Here is a 21,268-nt window from a genome sequence, read left to right as displayed (position 1 = left end):
TTGGGTTTAGGTTTTTTTTTCTTTTTTTTCCCCAGGACTGGCCTGCAGGATATGGGTATATGCTGGTACCAAAGGTGCTGATGGGAGCAGGTCTTGGACACCCCTAGTGAGGAGTTTCATGGCTCCCCATTTAACAGTAATTTGCTGCCTCTCACTTGAGTCAATTCTATGAGTTCAGCTCCCTCTTCTTACTGCTGTGAGGTTGAAAGATGCAGATAGGGCACTCTTCCATAATGCTGTCTCATCAATATAGTACAAACATGGTAACAGACAGAGCGTATAAGATCATCACACAAGGCATGAGCAAAACAAACTAAGATGACAACACCTACACCATATTCACAGTTAGAATATGAACTCAGGGTCCATTTGAAGTATGAACAATTCAGCTGGCCAATTAAAATAACATTCAAGTCAAACCTAGACTAAAGAACGTCCCTGAAAGAATAATTGTCTATGCAATACATCACCTTATGAAGCAGTCAAGAAAGAACTGAAATAGCAATGGGCATGTTCTTTCTTGGAGCAGAGTCTAGCACATGACTGAGAACAAAACATGAACCCACTTTCCAGGAACAGTGTGAGAATAGTTTTCAGTGTCTTTAAGTGTTAACGTTATGGGGGAATGGCCCACTGGAGACTGAAAAAGAGATCACAAAATCCAGGAATCCAGTTCTGACTGTCAGTGTTAAAGATAGTAATTTATTACAGGAATGATGGCATCCATTTATAGAAAAATGTTAGAAACCTAGTGCCATATAATTTTGACAAAGCAGTAAGTAACAGAATCAGCAGAGAAGTAGGAAATCATAGTGGCAAAAGACAACAAGATCTAAAGGGAAAAAAATTCCTATTAGGGAAGACAAAATACCAGGCAGAGCACTCTGATGGAGATCATGATGTGAAAATGGCAGCAGTGAAAAAGCCACGTTAACTTTACAGTGCCTATTAGATAGCAAGGCAGAGAAAAAATAAGTTGCTCAACCCTATAAAGTACCAGGCGGATGCCACCTGAATGGTTACAGTATGAGATTAATACATTTAATTGCATCTGAAGAGTGAAGACCACAGAGACCAGCCAGTAAGACTAAAATAATATATCCAACCTACTAGTCTTCAACAAAAAGTGTAGTTTACATTGAAATACACTGATACAAAAAGATTTAAAAATATCTATCAGGATAGCTCTGCAATTAGTATTTAGAAGTGTAAGTCTGAATTCAAAGGATACTTTGCTGTGCATAAACCAAAACACTGCAGTACGGTACTAAGTGGGTTGCTATCCTACAGAAAGATGAAATACCAATGTTCTTACAGCTCAGGCTGGACAATAGCAAGTCCAACAAGGCATGTTAGTTACAAGTATCTGCTTCAGCTATCAATTCTGGTATCTCTACAAACTTTAATTTAGGTACCTCTATAAACTTTCTGGGAAAAAAACAGTTTTAGATGTGGCTTTGCTTAGTAATAAAGTCTTTATATGCTTCACTAGAAGAAAACCCAGGTTTGGGTAAGTCTAACAAAGCTCCATCCTCACCTCAGTGGTTAAAGCAAAGATAGTTTCCTATAACTCTGCTTACTAACTTCTGTTGAAATTGTAGGCAACACACTTCATTCATTTGCCAGAAACACTGACATAGGTATTTGTTAATACTTCTTCCCCATGAAATTTTTACTAAACACTTCTGAAAGATTTGTATTTCTGCTTTTCTGAAGTACTAGTTCACTTTTTCAGAACCTGACAGAAAACAAGTACTGAGTAAATTACACAGCTTAAAAACAAATCCAGGGAAGACGGAAAGTCAAAAAGCTTCAATATAAACTGCAGCTTTCCCCTCCTGTGTGTTGTGGAACTTCAAATGATAGAATAGCCTAAATCACGAGAGAAAATTGTTTAAAACTTCAACATGCTATCATTAGCTAGAATGACTACTCACATTTTAAGAATTATCTTACTTATTACAATCAAGTCCATGACGTTAAATAAAAATAAGTGAATGAGCTCAGAATACCATGGCTGAGCATTCTACTTCAGGAAGCTAAGTGTACATGCCATAGCAAATCCATTGTAGTGATTTTCAAATACTTTGGTCTCATTGTTTTCAATCTACAGGTCTTGGTTCAGTTATTATATGCTAAATGTTTAGTACAAGTATTAAATGCTAAAAAGAAATCAAATTTTCCAAGTTTAGCATACACTGGATTTGTATTTTATTGGCTAAAGAGAGTTAAGATTCGGAAAAAATAAAAGGGGGAATCTTCTATTGTATACACTCAAATCCTGCTGCCTCAGGAAAATCTCATGTCTGCATTTTTTTTTCAAATACAGGAATTAAACAGTTTAAAACTTTCTTCTGCTCTTTAATGCTTGTAACAGGTCATCAGAGGGTTTCTTCCTTTGCTTTCTTGTTCCTTGCAGTTACAAGTTCTGATTTATGTTTCAATCGTATCAGTATGCTGCTGCATTTAGAGCATGTGAACATCAGCTTCCATTCCACGTGTTCTGGAAAGGATGAATTATTTTGTACCCACAAGTACTGGAAAGGATGAATTACTTTGCACATTGCTAAACATTAAAGCCAAGGTGCCTGAATAAAAATGTTTGGGTGTTTTTTTCTTTTTTTTTGTCTTCAACCACATCAAATCATTATAAATGCATTTACACTGTTAGAAATTCTATTCTTTTGCCAGACAGGTTACTGGAAGATGTAATACTGTATAAACATCAGCTTAGGGACTTTGATTGAGAGTCTTAGGTTACTGTATGTTTTTTCAATACCCAGATTTGCTTGATCTCCTTAAGCTGTGGCATTTCTTGAACAATGCTGTCTTCAAGAAGTAGAAATGTACTTAGAAGTTACTTCCCAACTATTTCCTTTTCTGCAAAGCTACATTCCTGAAACCTGTGTCTTCTACTGTCAGTTTCTTTCTCCACAGCACTATGTCAAATATGCATATGGTACTTTAATCAGGAATTGAGGATTCAATATTTGCAAAAAGAAATGCACCCTCAAATATGGCTGCATCGCCTTCAGCCTGTGAAGAGTCTACTAAAAGCTCAGCCTTTATTTGCTTGAATCACAGCTGATCTGATCTTCAGATGTAGGAAGAGACACTTCCTCAGTTCTAGGACGTTTTGATGCTGGGGGATTTTGAAGACTGTCATCAGATGGTAATAGCCTCTCTGAAACAGGCAGATAGGAAAATCATTTAAGCTAAAGAAATCCAGATTAAGAAAGGAAATTGGTTTGCTGAATTCACAAACAATTCAGCGCTCACCAAAAAAAATAATCTAACCCCCGTTTGAGAGAGTCCAGCTTCTAAAACAATGATGTGGTGAAGGTACAAGGGTCTTTAAAACCCATCTGTAGGACCCGGAGAACATTACCTCCAAGTGAATTTACTCTTCTTGGTTTCAGTGTTAGCTAATGCACCCATTACTATAAGAACTGTAATGACATATTGTCACATAAGCAGCTGCCCAAGAGTGACCACAGTGAGAACACATTTCATATTGTCAAAAGCACTTTTCAAACACACCAAAACAGTGAAGAAACTTTAGGATCTGCAGCTAGGTTTAGGTGTGTGCTTGATTGTGCTCATGTTACAAGCTTATAGCTTATAACAGAAGTCTGTATTGGAAAGAACTGATTGGCAAAAGACTTTGCTGGGCATTAACTGCCACAAAAGCTTACCATGTTCCTGTTCTGAGGAAGGAGGTACAGGAACTGTATCTGTATACACAGAGGTTGGTGTATCCTGCTTCAGTGGAATCAAATTTACTCTCCTTTAAAAGAGCAGAAACAGTTCAATTGTTTTAAAGCCATCGTTTCCACAAATACTTTATTTAAAGATTTACTCTAGATAGAATCAGTTAAATTTAAATGCAGTTCAGACATTTTACCATGCATTTTTTCTTCTTGCTGTATGTTCAATACAGCATTTTTCAGAAGTACTTGAAATACCACTAGTTATCTTTTCCACTAGAAAGTACTACTGTGTATGTTATATGTGGCACAATGCTGACATTCACATTCAGAGCACAGTATCTCGGTCAAATATTTTAAAGTTAAGACTGGCTACACTTACTATTCCCTAGCCATGCCCATGTTAACACTTTAGATTCATAATGCTCTAGGGAATTCTTTTGCCCACTGAGGTCCACTAGCAATTACCGTAAATCTGTTTTCTTCCGCTGACTCTCTTCTGGTGGCACTTAAAAATGAAGCACAAAAGCAGCAGAAGATTGAGCCAATAAAAACCCCAGTCACAAGCAGCACCGTGCACGCTACTACAAGATGACACTCATGGTACAATCAGTTAATATGATTATTTTTTCTCCGTCTCAAAATTAAAAAGATTAATTAGCTCCATCAGTCAACTCACCATCCTGGCAAAAGTCACTTTCAACTACCTACAACCCTCTGACTTGTTAGTTCCAGTACAGATAAATGCTGGTGAAAAAAAAGAGAAACCCATCATCTCCAAGATTTTTCTTTGTGGTTGTTGATGAAATCCACTATCCTGCTTTCTTGTTCACCACTTCTTCCCTAGCCACCTGCTAATTAAAACATTCCTATGAGAAGTTATAATAGTCACCTTCAATTCTAAAATAGCCTTGTTTTGCTGACAAAGTCTAGATCTCTAATTGTGTAGCTGCCTCCTTACTGTTGCACACCAGCTTGTTATCTTATATCGCGTGCTGTCTGATAACCAAGAAAGAATTACAGTCAGTTTCTAAAGACCTAGATTTTCACCTTAGGAAATAACCTCAACCAATGCGTAAGTCCCACACCCATGACTGAACACTGAGGGCCTGTCTAGACTTACACTTTTCTTAAAATATTTCTTGTCAGAAGGGCCTTTAAATAATTCCTGTCAGCTGAAGGCTTCAGGTACCATCTTTGTAGACAAAATGGGACCAGAAGACAGACACCTGTTACTTCCAAGGTGTAATGGTCAGATTAATTTTGCTACTGCCTCACATTTCGTACAGCTTTTATATTTTGTCTGTTTTAAGATTCAGGAGACATTTTGACCTTTCAGTTGCAGTACAACTGGAACAAAAAGTTCCATGTCAAGACAGCTACCACCAAGACACAGGGCTGGGAATTTATGTTTAAACCTCAACCTTTAAATGTAGCACAAGCACAGCTTGTCTTGGCCTTCGTATTTATGACTGGAAACAGCAATATAAATCTCACCTTGGCGTCTTGCTCCATGCTTGTAAAGTGTTGAGAGTAATCCTCCTGGGCTGGTTTACTTTAGCGCTCTGGCTGGCTGGCTGGCTGATTTTCCTCTCGTCTGAGGATGAGACTGGAACATTTTTTATGCCAACAGGTGTGGAAGGCAAGTCCTTACCGGCAGCTGTAGGTGTTCTAGGTTGGAGGGTGGGAGTGCTGGGATCAGTGACCCTGCTGGAAGAAGTCCCCTCTGTCAGCCTAGGGCCTGAGGAAATGACTTTGTGTGACTGGCTCTTTTTCACTTTCTTCTCCGATGCACCAGAAGTCCTGACATTTATTTGTGGCTTCTCCTTCAGTGGTATTCCCAGTTCATCCCTCTCAAAGGTAACAAATGAACAGTATCCATCCGTGGAAGAAATAGCAAGAAAAGCTCCATCGCTGGACCTATTTGTGATTATTTTTTTTCCCATTAAAAGTAAAGGTCAGAGGTCAGAACTTTTCTTCAACCCTCACACACACCACCACCCCCCGCCCATATAACACACGCTGTACCTGTCTTTTCCTTCTCCCTTCCCCAAGTACATGCATACATTTAAGTGAAACTGCAGTCAAGTGAAAGACATCCAATTCAAAAGATCTTCAATTCTGGCCTTCACATCCAATTCAATCTCTCTGGTGGTGTCTGTGATCACCTGTAATATGTTGCTGCCAGCACCCACACGCACTTGAGCTGCCGCGAAGTATGGTTCAATTGCAGGTACACAAATCTTTAGCCACAGTTTCCGAAATATTGCTGAAATCTCCTCATTCAGACCAATAGAGCTGTTCAAGCTCTTTGGCTGTGCTCCTTGTACTAAGCAGAGGCAGTGATCAGAATCACCATGGTGCTCACTTAAATGGGTTCTTTGTGCCCATTTCACCAAGTAGTGTCTGCCTATCACTGATTAAAACCACTTTATTTTCTATTCCCTTTCACTCCCCTCCTCCTGACGCACAATGGTTTTCACAATGTCTGAGCATCAATTACGATTTTTTTGAACAAGAAGCTTCCATGTGGTCCTCAGCTTAGGTATATGGGCTAGAAAGGCATGAGAGAAGAAGCAGAGGGCTGGGGCCTGATTGCAACACTTGGGTTCAGTTTTCACCTCCAGTTCTGACTCCCCATATCAAGTCAGATAAAATTATTTTGTCCCATACATCAAGAACCACCGAGCAGAAGTGTGCAGACAAAACAGAATTTGGCCAGGATACAGACACCTGAACTCTGAGAGATGACTTCCAAAACCTCCATATAACTTCATTATCAGTTACACTGCCTGAACAATGAGTACTTTTTTCAGGGGCACATAGTGCTTTACTTTCATAAAAATCTCCATTTACTTGTTCCCAGGATGCTTGCACCTAGTTTCCCAACTGAGAAAGAGCAGTCATTCTCTGGCTTACAGGGAAAAAATAAGTGGCTTGCTGTTCAGACACTGTGATGACAGTGACCACGTGTGTGTCATGAGACAAAAATAAAGCAAGATACAAGATGTTGTGCAGGACTTCAACATGTAAAAAGGACATTTCCCCATCTCAATAAATTTTAAGAATACAACAATTACCTACCATGAAATGTCACTCAGGGTATGATAATGTATGTTAGAAACATAACCAAAGGGGAAGGACTGCTCAGTATCATAAAAAAGCACAGAATCTTCTGAAGCAACAGCAAACACCAATCGATAGGGCAGATTAAATAGAGCAGGGGATGCTTTCTGACTGATTTCATCTAGAATGCAAAGAAATGAACACATTGAGAATTCTCTCTTGCATCTACTATAAGGCAGTAACTGCACTAGCTTAGTCATGAATCTAAACAAAGATTACATTATCAATTAGTATCAAGATAATGGCTAAGACAGCACTTCTATAAAATGTAAAGTTTAATGCCAAGCACTAACATTTCTGTTGCCTGTAGTTTGCCTTCTATTGTATTAGCTGAGGAGACAGAAATTGGCAGAAACTTTGTCCATCTGGATTGCTATTATTTTGTTTTTTAAAGTTTGTAATACATTTTCCAGCTGAAAATTTTCTGCCTTTTTATACGAACTTTAGTATTAAAGTCCAAACAAACACACCTTAGCGATACATTGCAAGTCAAGGTTATGACAAATATATACCATGACATTATATTCTGTATGACTCAGTCAAAACTGTGTTATCTTGGGTTCAGCACCTAGCTTGTCTTTTCATTGCAACATTAATTCTTTGTAAGGCCACATCATTCCAACTTCCGCTGGAAGCTGAATGCTAGCTAGCGGCTTTCAGAAATTCCTAGCGTACAGAGCTCCCGTTCAGTTCTACAATGATTACGGAAGCTATGCACTAAAACAGACAGGCCATTGACATAATGTACTCACATCTATAGATTTCTAAACTACCATAGATTTTTCACTTTTCTGGGTGCATGCTACAGAAACTAAACACCCCATTTAGAGGAGCTACAGAGACCAACAGCAGACACTTAGCTCCTTACTTTGCAACACACCATTACAGTGAATCTAAAGATCATGATGAAGATATGTAACATAACAGGTAATCCGTAAATCCTGTAAGGAATACTACAAATTGACCCTCTAAGAAAGGAGCAAAGCTCTGCCCTGTCACCAGAGTAAGACCGGTCTTAAATATAAACACTCTTTGACCCACTGGGCTCACAATAAAGCTGGATTTCAGTTTCAGGTAAGTTGTTATGCAACTTCATACAATCCTTTCCCCACCTCAGAATTCCTGTTCTGGCCAGTAACACCAGCACTGTTCAGGTTTGCCTTCCTTAAATAAACATCAATGGTTGTTGCAAACTACACCAATTCTCTGGTGCTTCTGTGATGTGGGTAGTTGAGACTTACAGAAAATATTTCACTAGGTCACTCCTTTAGTGCTAACCCAAGTTATTTATTTTTACTCACACAAAATGGTTAAAAGTTAAAGAAAAATATTAAACAGTGTTTCTATAGCCTAAGAGGCCAAATAAGAACATTTATCCACTATATCAAAAGCTACTCACAAAGTACTTAAGGTGAATTCAGGGTCTTAGAATCAGGAAACAGCTTTTAAGATGTGGTACAACACTATCTTAACAGAATGTTAAAAGGCTAGGGGCATAAAACAGTAAACAGCAACACTGGCCTTTTCACATATTTGCTATAAAATCATACTCCCTGAAGGATTTACAGTACCTTTATTAAATGCTTGTCTTAACTCAAAGTAGACTGGGCAGCAGCGAACAGCAAGAGTTGCCTTTCCAGGACATGGCAGGTGACCCACGGGCCTTTTATAAAGAATCAGTATTTCAGAAAACAGCATTTGATTTTTATTTTTTTTAATAAAAATATATTTCTATCTTATTAAACTCTACCTTTTAAGATTGTTTCTGGAGAAAATATATGTGGTGTTTGTCACATTTTCTCCTGATTCAACACAGCCAGCTGCAAAAATAAAGGTTAAAACATTACTCATCAACTCAAAAAGGTACTGAGTACACACTTTATGTCCATAAACATTCTACATCTCAGGAATTAGGCTCGTCACTTGGGCAAGAGCTGCGCAACCTGAACACAACTTAAAAAGGCATCCCAAATATTTATTTAGTGCTGTTTTTGTTTCCCTTATATACTTCCCCCTCAAAGCTTCTTTTTGATGTTGCCAGACATCTATAAAAGCAGTGCTTATATGGGCAAACTGATCCCCTCCTTGCAATGTTATTTTTACTATGACTGCTGAATGTTCTTTAAGGAAAGATACAAACAGAGACCAGTCAAAAGAAACCACTCATTATTCTTCATTTCTATTTTAACAGAGCTATATTGTTGCAATTTACATGTTTCAGTTCAGAAAAAGGCCATAAATACAGGAGAAAGCTGATGTTCTGGACTGCTAATGGAAGATGATTGTGGAGTCTTATTTTCTTCAACAGGAATAATGAGGACTGGCATAACTAAGATAAATAAGCATGCCCTAGCAGTCTGAAAGCAATCTTGATGCAGATGCAAACTAGAGCATAATAGATACAATGTAAGTTACAGTACATGTTCTCACATACCTGGAGTGAGTAAATAGGAGCCATCAGGAGTAAAACTGAGCCTGCGGAAAAATGACTTCATGCTGTCATCATGAAATATCCGATAGCTCCTAGCCTGTAACATTGAAACTATGATTGTGTAAAATGCCACGAACATGTCAGCTGGAATGCAAGTGAGAAAAATCATCCAGTTGTACAATCCAACCTGATGGAACTTTTAAAATAAAACATTTTAAAAAGCATGGCTCCTTCAATCTTTGCTTTCTGCTGTGCTATAAATTCTTCACAGCTAAGAAAAATAGTCCTTGATCCCTCTTCAGCTACTAATCAAAACACTCCAAGAGCAGTCACATTAGACCAGTAATCAAAAAATAGTAATAACCTGGAGAACGACACTATTTAACAGTTAACGTAAAAGCCTGTTCCTTAGGCATTTAATTTTAACTCTAGTATTAGAGTTTTAAAGAGAACTTCTATAATGGCAAAATGCCCTTTCTCAGGCCTGTTCTTTAGTCTCTATAAAACTGTTACAAATGTTTTCACAAAAAAAAGAAAAGGAATAGAAGGAATTAAAAAGGTTATAGCCAGCTTGGAGGTGTGATTTTACTATCACTTAGAACTGTTTGGGGGAAAAGAGCTCTTTGTTTTCCCTCTTCGGGTTAGAAAAAATGTCCTGAATTTTCCCTAATTCATATTTTTTCCTAAAAATCAGACTTCTTTTTTGAAAATTTCAGTCTGCTAACTTTAAAATATTATTGCTATGTCATATCCATTAATAAGCTTACAGCTACTGACAGACATGTTTGAAGTTTATCCTATTAAGAATTCACTATGCATACTATTTTTCCACACTATTTTTACCATTTACAGCCAAAGACATTGTGTTACTACTTTAACCAGCTGAACTTGCAAGAGATAATAGCAGCAGTCAATGCACTTTCTTATTTCTGTAATGTTCGAGGAACTCTGAAGCGGTCTATCTACAAAACGCAAAGGTGTGGTAGAGGCAAAAACATCTGATACATGGATTACTTGAATGGAAAATATTTGACCCTATGGTTTCATAGAATGCAACAACTCATCTAAAATAGTACCCAGCACGTTCTCCAGTACCATCATCAGCAGAACAACATACCTCTCCTTCAGCTCCTGATCCAGATGGCATCTTGGTAACATTGAAGGCTACGCGCCTGGTTTGTGTGTTGTATACTCGCAGGATCCTACATGGTGGAGAGCACAGTTAGCTATGAGCAGCTTCCTTTCACCCGAAGTTTCACACGATGCTACAGGACCTCACTTGCCAGTCAGGACTCCCAAACATTAATTTTAACTCTGTTCATGAGACACCACTGGGGGGACATGTTTTGATGGCTAAATAACCAATGTATCACTGTCAATTACTTGACTCAGTAAGGTTTGTGAAGTACCAGCATACACATTTGTGGAGGAACACGGGCATCAGTGGACAGTGAACAGCCACACCATTCCTACCTGTGCTGTGGTAGTCAGTATGTTCCTGCAGAGTGGGAACTGACCTCAAAGACAACTAGCTACATCTCTGTGCTTCAGTTTCCTTTGGAATAAACAAAAACTGGAGTATGACTCTGTACAGAATGTTGGAATTCCCCTGACTTCATTTCACTAAAACAGTAAGTAGCCTAAGCAAACCCAACTGTTTGTCCCACCACCCCTTCCTTTCTGCTAGCTCTGACCTTCACTGAGTTATGCTGGTTTGTTATGCTGGCAGAAAACCAACCTAACACAAAACCCAGACAGCTTTCTGCTGATTTAATGTGCTGAAAGAGCTCCACAAGGAATCCCGCACAAAGCTAGGAAGAAAAAATAGGTGAGGCTGTGGCAGACAGCTTGAGACTGTTGTGGAACTACTGGCTCTGGACATCACACAGCTAAGCTGGTCTGCCAAAAGAGTGAAGAGGTCTCCCCACCGTGGGCTACTGAGTGCCCAAGTCCTAGTAAATGGCTGGGCTCCATTAGACCCTCACTGAGCTGATGCTATTCCCTAACCTTACAGAAAAGCATCTGGAACCTGAGGGGGTGAGAGACTTCCCCTCTTCAGATTAGTTCATGGCCTCGCTCGCAACTTCACTCCAAGAAAAAGTTACGCATTATTCTACTACCTGTGTTTCACTGCTGTTCATTTTAATAAAAGCACACAAATCTCACATAACTGATTATCAGAAGACAGAGGCTCAAAATGACACAGTTGCCATTAACTTACCGTTTTTCTAAGCCTATTGCAAATCTTAAATCAAAACTACTTTTCCACTATTACAGCCATTTTCTTTGCAGTGGGTGCCAGATGACATGCATTTATTAGCCAGCTGCAAACCCCTTCAGAGCAGCACACATGCCCTAAACAGTTTAAGCTCACTCAACGTTCTGACAAGAGCCAAGTTTATGAAGTGTGCATTTAGCTTTCCCAATGACATCACTTACAAAACTGTTCGGGATGGAGGGAGCAAAAGGGCAAAAAAAAGCTATCAGTGGAAAAACATTTTAACCTATTTCTTAACCTGTTCATATCTTTATGTAAAAGTACAAGGATGAACCTGCTAGCTCATTATCATTAACAACCAGAGAATGCAGCACTCTCTTAAGATATATTTGATATCTCTAATGATCAATGAAAAATGTCTATAATTTTTTTGTTTATATTTAATATATTTACTTTTATCTATAAAAATTATTTGCTGCTTAGAGAGGACACTCAGACTTCAGGAATCATTTACCACAATCGAAAGATTAACTGAAGTATCATTTTACTTTCACATCAATGTTCTTACAGAACAACCTGAAGAAAACAAAAAGAAAAATCACATTTATCCTATAAACTTGGTTTTAATCCATGCTCAAGTAAGAAAGAACACTGAGACAAAATACTTAGACCAACAGCTCACCTATCACAACTCAGAGTTGCAATGTACTGGCCTAGAGGATCCCAGGTTATTCCTTGGACATAACTCTTGTGTTCATTTAATATTGAAACCTTCTGTCCTGAAATTACAAACAGTTTTTAGATTCTAAAGTTAAATGTGTTTTAGAACATTTCTTCATTTCGGAAATAAACCAAGACAAAACATTTCAAAATTTACAGAAACAATCTTCTAAACATATAAACTGTTTACTACCCCATAAGAATATCAGAAACAGTTGCTTTATTTCTAGAATCTTCACAAGTACAGTAAACTGTGACATTCCAGTTTATGGCTTGTTCCCTACAATCGAACTCAGATAAGCAGCTTGGCTTAGGTACTCAATGTGCAAGATGAGTATATTTCAAAACAGAATTATTTCAAAACTTTGCGATTTAGAAAAAAACTTTTCAGGCAAGTCTAGCATACTGTTCAAGTCAACTGAATTTAGCTGAACATCGAGGCAGAAATTCCAGCATTAAAACACAGCTTCCAGCTGGGGGGTTGTATAAACTCATCCACTCTGCTGAGCCAACATTGAAAAAAATAGACTACACACTTGTTCACTGATGCTTACATGTGGGTAGCTTTCAGAAACAATTCTACAGCAGTGCTAACTCATGTTCTTCCACAGCTTATTCTGTCATGATGTCTCAAAGGCATGAGCTCTCTGACCCCACTGATATCCCATAGTTCAGTGTCACAGACACAAAGCGTTGTGATGAGGTACAGTAACAGATAATTCTCAAAACACTTTGTTTTGAATAGTAGTGGATTACACAACAACAGAAGCCTTTCTGGTGCACTATTCTGCTTCGAACACTGGCCAACAACAGATGTCTAAGAAAAGTGTATGAACAGAGCAAACACATAATGGTATTTCTACAGGATACCCTGTAAGCTGCCAACAGTTTGCACCTCAGGAACTTAAGCCAGTGATGCTCTCTTTGCACTGAGCCAGCCCTACATGTATTTTTACTATTGATAGGAAAAGATAAAAAGATGAAAAGTTAACTTTAGAGAAAGTTAAGTATTTCCACAATAAATTAAAAGTGAAAGTAACGATTACATTGTTAATAAGAAAACATCAAGCCATTGTAAAGCAATCTAACCTAGCTGTTACTACCAGAACTTCTTTAGATGGGATTTTCTTGGCAAATACAAACAATTCCACTGCACTAGGATGAGAAAGAAGTGGTTTGCCTAATGGAGCCTAGAAAAAAAGTTACATCTTGCAAAACGGAGTCTGCATCCTCTGCTTGCTTCCTATTTTTTTACCTAGATAGGCAGTTATTAAAAAAATAATAATCGAGTTTTGTTTGTTTGTTGGTGTGTGTGGGGGTGTAAGTAGTATACAAGCTGCTTGTTTAGGAGTTTGGGGAGAAAAAAAATTAAAGTTTATTTCCTGAATACTCCAAAGAGAAGAGGTTACTTATGTGTAGATTTTTCTGGCCTGCGGGTATACACTATATGCTGGGCTATCTGCCTTACAATCCCAGAAATCTAGCAATCACAAAGAAAGATGCTTTCAAGTCTTATGGTAAATACCATGAGGTGCATCCAACAGGACTGCAGACGCAAAGGATAAACGTAGCATTTACCTTTATTGACATCCCACATTATAGCTGTGTTATCTACAGAAGCAGACGCCATGTAATTTCCATCTGAGGTCCAACAAATATCATATACATCTTCTAAGTGGCCTCTAGAAACCAGAAAAGAAACCATTAATTTAAAAATTAACAGCTACATGTAAACAGGAGTTTTATAATTTGTAGGTTAAAAAAAGTAGCAAATAAAGTATCACTGAAGTAAAACGAACAGCATGACTTTCAGCTTTTGAAAAAACTTTCCATATTCAGAAGGTGATAGAATATTTCAAAAAAGCACATCCTACTTCTATTCAAAATAAGCCTGACTTTTCAACAGGTCTTTTCCAGAGACAATGAAAATCACCTATTTGAAGTAATTTATGAATTTGTAGCTAGAGAACTGGAAATGAACATTTCTAAGATTTTTACAAACAGAAAATAAAACACTACACCAAAGTAATTAGGAAGTGCTGCAATTCAAGAAAACTTTCCTGCATACTTATGGGTTTCAGAAAAGCAATAAACAAACAGAAAATTAAGGTTGATTTAGATATAGCTGAACAAGTATTGCAAGATATTCAGAAACACTTAGAAGGGCTCAAATTGAAAACAATTTTTATTGCTTATTGTTTGAAGACTTATACTGTGTGGTAACTTTAATAACAAATATTTTTATTACTCCCAATATCAATACAGGCAGGGCGGAGAATGGTTTGAAAGCAGCCCTGACAAGGACCTGGGGCTCAACATGGCCCAGCACTGTGCACTGCCCAGAAAGCCAACCGTGTCCTGGGCTGCATCAAAAGAAGCGTGGCCAGCAGGTCAACGCAGGGAATTCTACCCCTCTACTCCGCTCTTGTGAGACCCCCACCTGCAGTACTGCATTCAGCTCTGGGACCCCCAACATAAAAAGGACATGGACCTGTTGGAGCCAGTCCAGAGGAGGGCCATGAACGCGATCAGAGTACCTTTCCTACGAAGACAGGCTGAGACTTGGGGGTTGCTCAGCCTGGAGAAGAGGAGGCTCTGGGGACACCTTATAGTGACCTTTCAATACTTCAAGGAGGCTTACAAGAAAGATGGGGACAAACTTCTTAGTAGGGATTGTAGCTACAGAACAAGGGGTATTACGTTAGACATTAGAAAGAAACTATTTATTGTGAGGGTGGTGAGACACTGGAACAGGTTGCCCAGAGAAGCTGTGGATGCCCCATCCCTGGAAGTGTTCAAGGCCAGGCTGGATGGGGCTTTGAGCAACCTGGTCTGGTGGCAGGTGTCCCTGCCCATGGCAGGGGCGTTGGAACTAGATGATCTTCAAGGTCCCTTCCAACAAAAACCATTCTATGGTTCTAGGATTCTATTTGCAATGCCACGTTTAGACAAGGGGGATTCGGTTTGTTTGATTTAAGAGATTAACTCCAATGTTCCTCAACGATCATGTGGTGCTGTAAGCGATCCCACTAGCACTTTTGAAACTGTTCTGATATAAACCTCAGCAGCTGCAAGGAATGTAGCAGTTACGGATAGCAGAGTTACTTTTTGTAAACAAGTGTCGATTCTTAATGGCATTATCAGTACAGACAGATAGAGACCAAAATTGTTAACAGATACTACACTGAAAGCAAGGTAGTTATATGCACTGCTCATTCAAAATGCATTTCCAAGTCCAGAACCAGTAATTTTTTTCAGCCTGCAGCTGATGGTGAGAACAGAACACTGCTGTAGTTCAACTGCTAGCAGTGGTTTGATGCCTTGGCCACTATCAGCTAATACTTAGGAAGCACAGTGTGTATATTTTATAAATCATTGTACACTTGAAAATATACCGTATTATGCAGCTTTTGTTTCAACTATTAAAATGAACTAGTTGAAAGAGACTGGTTGAGCCTCACAGCTATCACTGGGCAAAACTGCACAAATCATTTTATCTACTGATGCTTTTTGCATTAATAATAATGATCAAAATTTCCACTATAAAGCTAGTAGATAAAACTTCACATTTACTTCATATACCTCTCTGCTAAGCTTTAAGTAGCTGCAAAACTAAGGAACCAATTTCAGCTCGCATCAGTTATGTCACATAAATGCCAGATCTTCTGCCTTAACAGATGTAGGTTGGCATTGTATCAAAAAAACATTAAATACAATATAAAAGGATGAATAATAGAGCAAGCAAATTTTAGAGAGCATTAAAGTTCTACATACTGAACAGAAGACTGTAGCAGATGATAAAAGCCACTGGGGAATCAAAAACAATGAACAGAGAACGAACTAGTAAAATATTAAGTTACCTTAAAGTTTTAATGACTGCCCAGTTCTCCTTGTTGAGCTGAGCTTCATCTTCATCCTGAAAAACTAATGGCTCCAATTCTTTGCTATCATTCAGCTTCCACAATAAAATAACAGCATCTGTAGAAGAAATCATATGAAGCTTCTTTCTTTCCCACTCACTTTGTTAATGCATTATGTTTAGTTAAAAAATTATCTTGCATAAGACACATGAAAAGCCGTTCTCACCATCTCCTCCAGATGCTAGGATCTCACCACTTGGAGAGAAGCGCACAACATTTATGGCTTTGGTATGGCGGGCGAGGTTGGACAAGAATTCCACAATTGCTTTTCCATCTGGCCCTTTTTCCACTTTCCATATCTAGTTACAAAAGCATTCCAGACAATTTTCAGGAACAAGATGTAATACATATGCACCACTTCAGTAATCCACAATTTACGCCTTGGGCAGTCATTTTGAACTTTGTATCTGAAACCTTCAGAGATAAAGCTGCAGTTTCACCACCAATTTTCCCTCTGTGAGCTACAGCTGTGTAATGTGTTTATGTGGCAAGGTTTTGGTAACTGAAGGAGGCTTCAAGGGTGGCTTCTGTGAGAAGACACCAGAAACTGTGGCCATGTGTTGGACAGAGCCAGTTCTAGCTGGCTCCAAGAGAGACATGTCGCTGCCCAAAGCTAAGCCCATCAGTGACACTGGTGGTGCCTCTGTGATAACGAATTTAAGAAGGCTAAAAGACACTGCACAGCATCTGTGAGGCAGAGTAAGAAAAATGTGAGAGGAACAGCCCAGCAGACACCAAGGTCAGTTGAAGAACAAGAGAAGGTGCTCCAGGTGCCAGAGCAGATTCCCCTGCAGTCCCTAGAGATCACGGTGACACAGCTTGTCCCCCCTGCAGCCCATGGAGGTCCATGGGGGAGCAGATATCCACACTGCAGCCTGTGGAGGACCACATACCAGAGCAGGTGGATGAGCCCTGAAGGAAGCTGCAGCCTGTGGACAGCTCGTGTTGGAACAGGCTCCTGGAAGAAGTTGTGGCCTGTGAAAAGGAGCCCATGCAGGAGCAGGTTTTCTGGCAGGAACCGTGACCCCCATGGGGGATCCATGCTAGAGCAGTCCGTTCCTGAAGAACTGTACCCCATGGAAGGGACCCACATGGGAGCAGTTTGCAATGAACTGCAGCCCATGGGAATGACCCACATTATAGCAGTTTGTGAAAGACCGTCTCGCATGGGAGGGACCCCCTGCTCCACCATGGGGTGGAGACAGCATGAGGGGGAAGTAGCAGCAGAGAAAACATTTAACGAACTGACTGCAGCCCCCGTTCCCCGTCTCACGGCACTGCTCAGTGGGAGGAAGTAGAAGAGTCAGGAGTGAAGCTGACCCTGGGAGGGAGGGGTGGGTGGAAGGTGTTTATAGTCTTGTTCTTAATTTCCTTAAGTCAAGTCTGTTTCACCCACAACATGTATTGTGATCTCCCTGTCCTTATCTCAACCCATGAGCTTTTCCATTGTATTTTCTCTGTCTTGTTGAGGACAGAGTGATAGAGCAGTTTGGTGGGTACCTGGTGGCCAGGCAAGGTCAACCCAACACAAGCTTTAATTATATTGCAGTACTTTTTTAGTCTGATGAAATACATTACTGGGTATTTCAAATAAATCAAAAAACCCCAAACACACACACACCACCACCCTCTCTTCATTCATTGACAACGTCGGGCTTCAAAGGTATTGGACAAGCTTCTAAATACAATGATTCAATAGCATGAAATTACAGTATCTTGTTAACAAATCTGTCAACTGCATATTATGTCTGAAAAGTCCCCCAATTACTACAGGAGAAAACCCCTGCATATTAGCATTCTTTAGAAGTTGGAGCAAATTACAGAGTTTTGCAGTATACTGCAAAGATCAATAGATTTACTGTTTTGAAACAGATGATCTGAGCAAGAATTATGATAATTCCAGTTCCCCCCGATCAGAACCACAGCATTAAGAGAGCTGCACAATATGGATGCTTTTCAAGCAATGCTGGCTTAAGGAACTCCTGATCCCACTTGTTGTCAATTTTGCAGTGCATAATGATACCACTCCTATGGCTCTACCTGTGCATTGGTTCAGCCATGAGAGCCACACTGTTATGTCCCTGTATCACAGGCCTAAGGCAACAGAGAGCTAAATGCCATTTGGAGTTTCAAATAATCTGCTCTTGGATGCAGCCTCAGTTCAGAAAAAACAAAAGATCCCAACAACCAGGCCTCAATAGGAATCACCAAACAATGAAGCAGCCTGAATTAAGACCTCTGTAACTTCTGCCAGTTTTCACTCTTTATGTACTAGTCCTCCAAAAGAAGATGTAGCATCAGCATCTTTTATGTCAAAGATGACTGACATTCTTCTGGTTCTAAGATATGTATATGTATAAATATGATAAATACATATTCAGTAATCTATATATACAGCCCAAATCCCCGAAACGCATATACCAACGGGCAAAAGGTCAATCTGCCAGGGAGGAAGGCTAAAGTTTTGGCTGAGGCTACTGGAATAAACCCCCAATTTTTAATGACATTTATCCCATTTACCATCGCCAAAAGAAAGAGGCATTCTAATCCTGTACATATCCCAGCAGTCACCATTCATAATAATTTGCTAAGAAATACCTTAAGAAACACTGGTGTATATTACAAAATACTGCGCTGAGGATCCTGAGGAACAAAACTGGACCCAAGCCAGGCGTTCCAAATGTAACCATAAATCTGATCTTTAGAACTCAAATTCTCTGTGAAAACAGAGCATTTCCCCATTCAGAACAAAATGCAGTAGTAATACAAAAGAAGACCTTATTCTTAGTCTCAGCCTATTGCACAGTTGTAAAACGTTATTACAGTATTTTTTATTTCTTCCTCAAATATATGATGGAAGCCTGACAAAACATGAGCAGGCCCAAAAGGCAATTAAAATGTAAAATTACCAAGCAAAGACAGCTAAATAGACAGATACATACACACATAGCAGAGAACCTACATGAATTCTTTTCACTAGAGTTCGTTACTAAGGAGCACAGGGAAGGTCCCAGGTTGGAACCTGGAATTGCAGGATAAGTTTGAAGAATTGTCTCAAATTGAAACGTTAGCAGTAGAGATTTTAGTAAACAAGCAAAAAAAGCTTTTTTACAGGAAATCGCCAGGTCCAGACAGTGAAGTGACGTAAAGGAACTCAAACGTGAAACGAAAAGCCCAGCAGTGATGGGTAGCCTACTCTGTCACACTCTCACTTCCAAAAAACAGGGGTGGCAAATGTATATTTTCAGAAGTACTCTAATGGTGACTCAGAAAAACTCTGACCACTATGACCTTCCACACAGAGAAGCTGGTAAATAAATAAATAAAATCTATTTCTCTGCAAATGAAATTGTGCCTCACTTGGCCATCAATTTCATTTAAGGAGTTGACTAACATCCAGATAAAAAAGAACATGGCTCACCCAGTGCACTCATTTCCCAAAGCTTTCCACCTAGGGCTAAGGCTTTCAGAGAAACCAAGAGATCACTGAATGATGGGGACAGTCCTCACGTGCATTAAGAATTTAGAAGACAGTAAACAACTGCCTGATTTGACAAAGGTGACTCCTACAACCACAGATTTTGGAGTTTGTGCTATTCAACTCTCATAAATGATTCTGAAAAGGATGAACAACTGGTTAACTAAGTTTGCTAGCATCAACACAACATTTTCTAGGTGAGATGTGTCTGAAGTTAAGTGAAAAGGGCTGTAGAAAAAGAGTGACTACTTACAGAATGGGAGATAAAATTCAACATTGATGAACATAAAGGAATTAAACCCAGTTGTCTTCCACTGACTCACCAGACTGTGCCCTAGCTCTGCACTACTCATGAATGTCACCCAACAGTCAATGCAGGTAGTTTTCTAAAAATAACAGTTCAACACTCAGCAGCAGAACTCAAGGTTGCAATGCAAGCAGCCGTTCTGTACGCAGCTGTACAACCTTGCACTCTTTCCCTAAACCATCCACCACTGGTGCCATGCACCAGCTGATCACCCAATACCTTGGATAAGGAGCCACTTCTTACTCTGAACATGTTATGAAACCAAAGCAAACAGGTTTGAAACTTACACGAACGGCTGTGTCCACACCTGCTGAGGCCAACCGATTGATCTTCCCATCAGCTCCATGTTGGAAGTCTAAGCTGTAAACAGGCTCCTTATTATGCCATGCTATTTCACATGTGATCACCTTCATGTTTGCTACAGAAAACGGAGCAAATAACAGATAAATTCTTATTTCTTACGACTAAAGCAATCAAAGTTAACGCGGATTTTGCAAGCGCCACAGACAGATCTCATAACAATTTTATTGCAGAAACTGACAGGGCGGCTTGAGGAAGCCCGTTCCCGTACGCTTTCACATTTTGCGGCTGAGGCTGCTGCTGGGGCTGTGCGCGGGGAGGGCGGTAAAGCCGCGTCTCTCGGTGCAATCAAACGCTGTGCCGGGAGCACAAGGCAGGTTACGAGGCACCGGCAGTCCCGGGGCAGGCACCGCCGCCCCCCGCAGGGCTGAGCCCCCGCCCTCCGCCCTCGGGATCGCAACGGCTCCCGCACCCGCTGCGGAGCACGGAGACGCCAAAACAACGGAAAGGCCCTAAGGACACGCGGGGGCCTGGGGACGGCAGAGGCGCCGCTGGCCACGGCCGCGCAGCCGCTCCCCGGGGCCGCTCCTCAAAGCCCCGGAAGCTGCCCCCGGGGGTGGGCACCCCACGCCCCGAGGGGATCAGCCGCACGGGACGCGGCCGCAGCCCGGCGAGCACCACTGACCGCTGTCCCCGCCACCTCGTACCCGCCTGCCCGCCCACGCAGAGCCCGGCTCCCGCTGCGGCGCCTCCCCCCCCCCGCACCGCGGGGCGCCGCGGCCCCAACCGCCACTAACGGCCGGGGGGCCCCGCGCGCGGCGGCCGCGCCCCCAGCCCCTACCTGCGGCGCCGCGCGGCCTGGCCCCGCTCCAGCGCGGGACCGCGTTTCCCGCCCCAGCCCGCCCCGCGCGCCCCGCGCCTGCGCGCGGATCCCCGCCCCCGCCGGCCGAGGGGCCCCCACGGTGCGGCAGCGCCCCCTGCTGGCAACGGCCACAGTGGCGCGGGGCCGGGAACGCAAACGGAGGGGGACACACACCCGCGAACGCTCCTGCCCCGCTGCC

At 40.8% G+C, this 21,268-nt stretch overlaps 1 protein-coding gene across 1 annotated transcript; it reads right to left on the bottom strand.

Annotated features, from left to right (window-relative positions):
- Window positions 1–682: 682 nt before the first annotated feature.
- Window positions 683–21,111, bottom strand: CHAF1B (chromatin assembly factor 1 subunit B). The gene is made up of 14 exons (XM_040585050.1): window positions 21,049–21,111; window positions 20,195–20,325; window positions 16,289–16,421; window positions 16,063–16,180; window positions 13,781–13,884; window positions 12,165–12,261; window positions 10,382–10,466; window positions 9,268–9,361; window positions 8,584–8,653; window positions 8,405–8,496; window positions 6,792–6,954; window positions 5,205–5,627; window positions 3,696–3,787; window positions 683–3,184 (listed from the first exon to the last, which is right to left on the bottom strand). The coding sequence occupies exons 2-14, from the start codon at window positions 20,318–20,320 to the stop codon at window positions 3,066–3,068; spliced, it is 1,716 nt and encodes a 571-aa protein (XP_040440984.1). The 5' UTR covers window positions 20,321–20,325; window positions 21,049–21,111; the 3' UTR covers window positions 683–3,065.
- Between the last annotated feature and the right edge of the window lie 157 nt (window positions 21,112–21,268).

The sequence above is a fragment of the Falco naumanni genome, chromosome 2 (assembly GCF_017639655.2).
Source record: "Falco naumanni isolate bFalNau1 chromosome 2, bFalNau1.pat, whole genome shotgun sequence".
In the NCBI taxonomy this organism is placed as follows: domain Eukaryota; kingdom Metazoa; phylum Chordata; class Aves; order Falconiformes; family Falconidae; genus Falco; species Falco naumanni.
The sequence above is the reverse complement of the archived record's forward strand: the minus strand, read 5'-3'. Positions and strand labels throughout refer to the sequence as shown.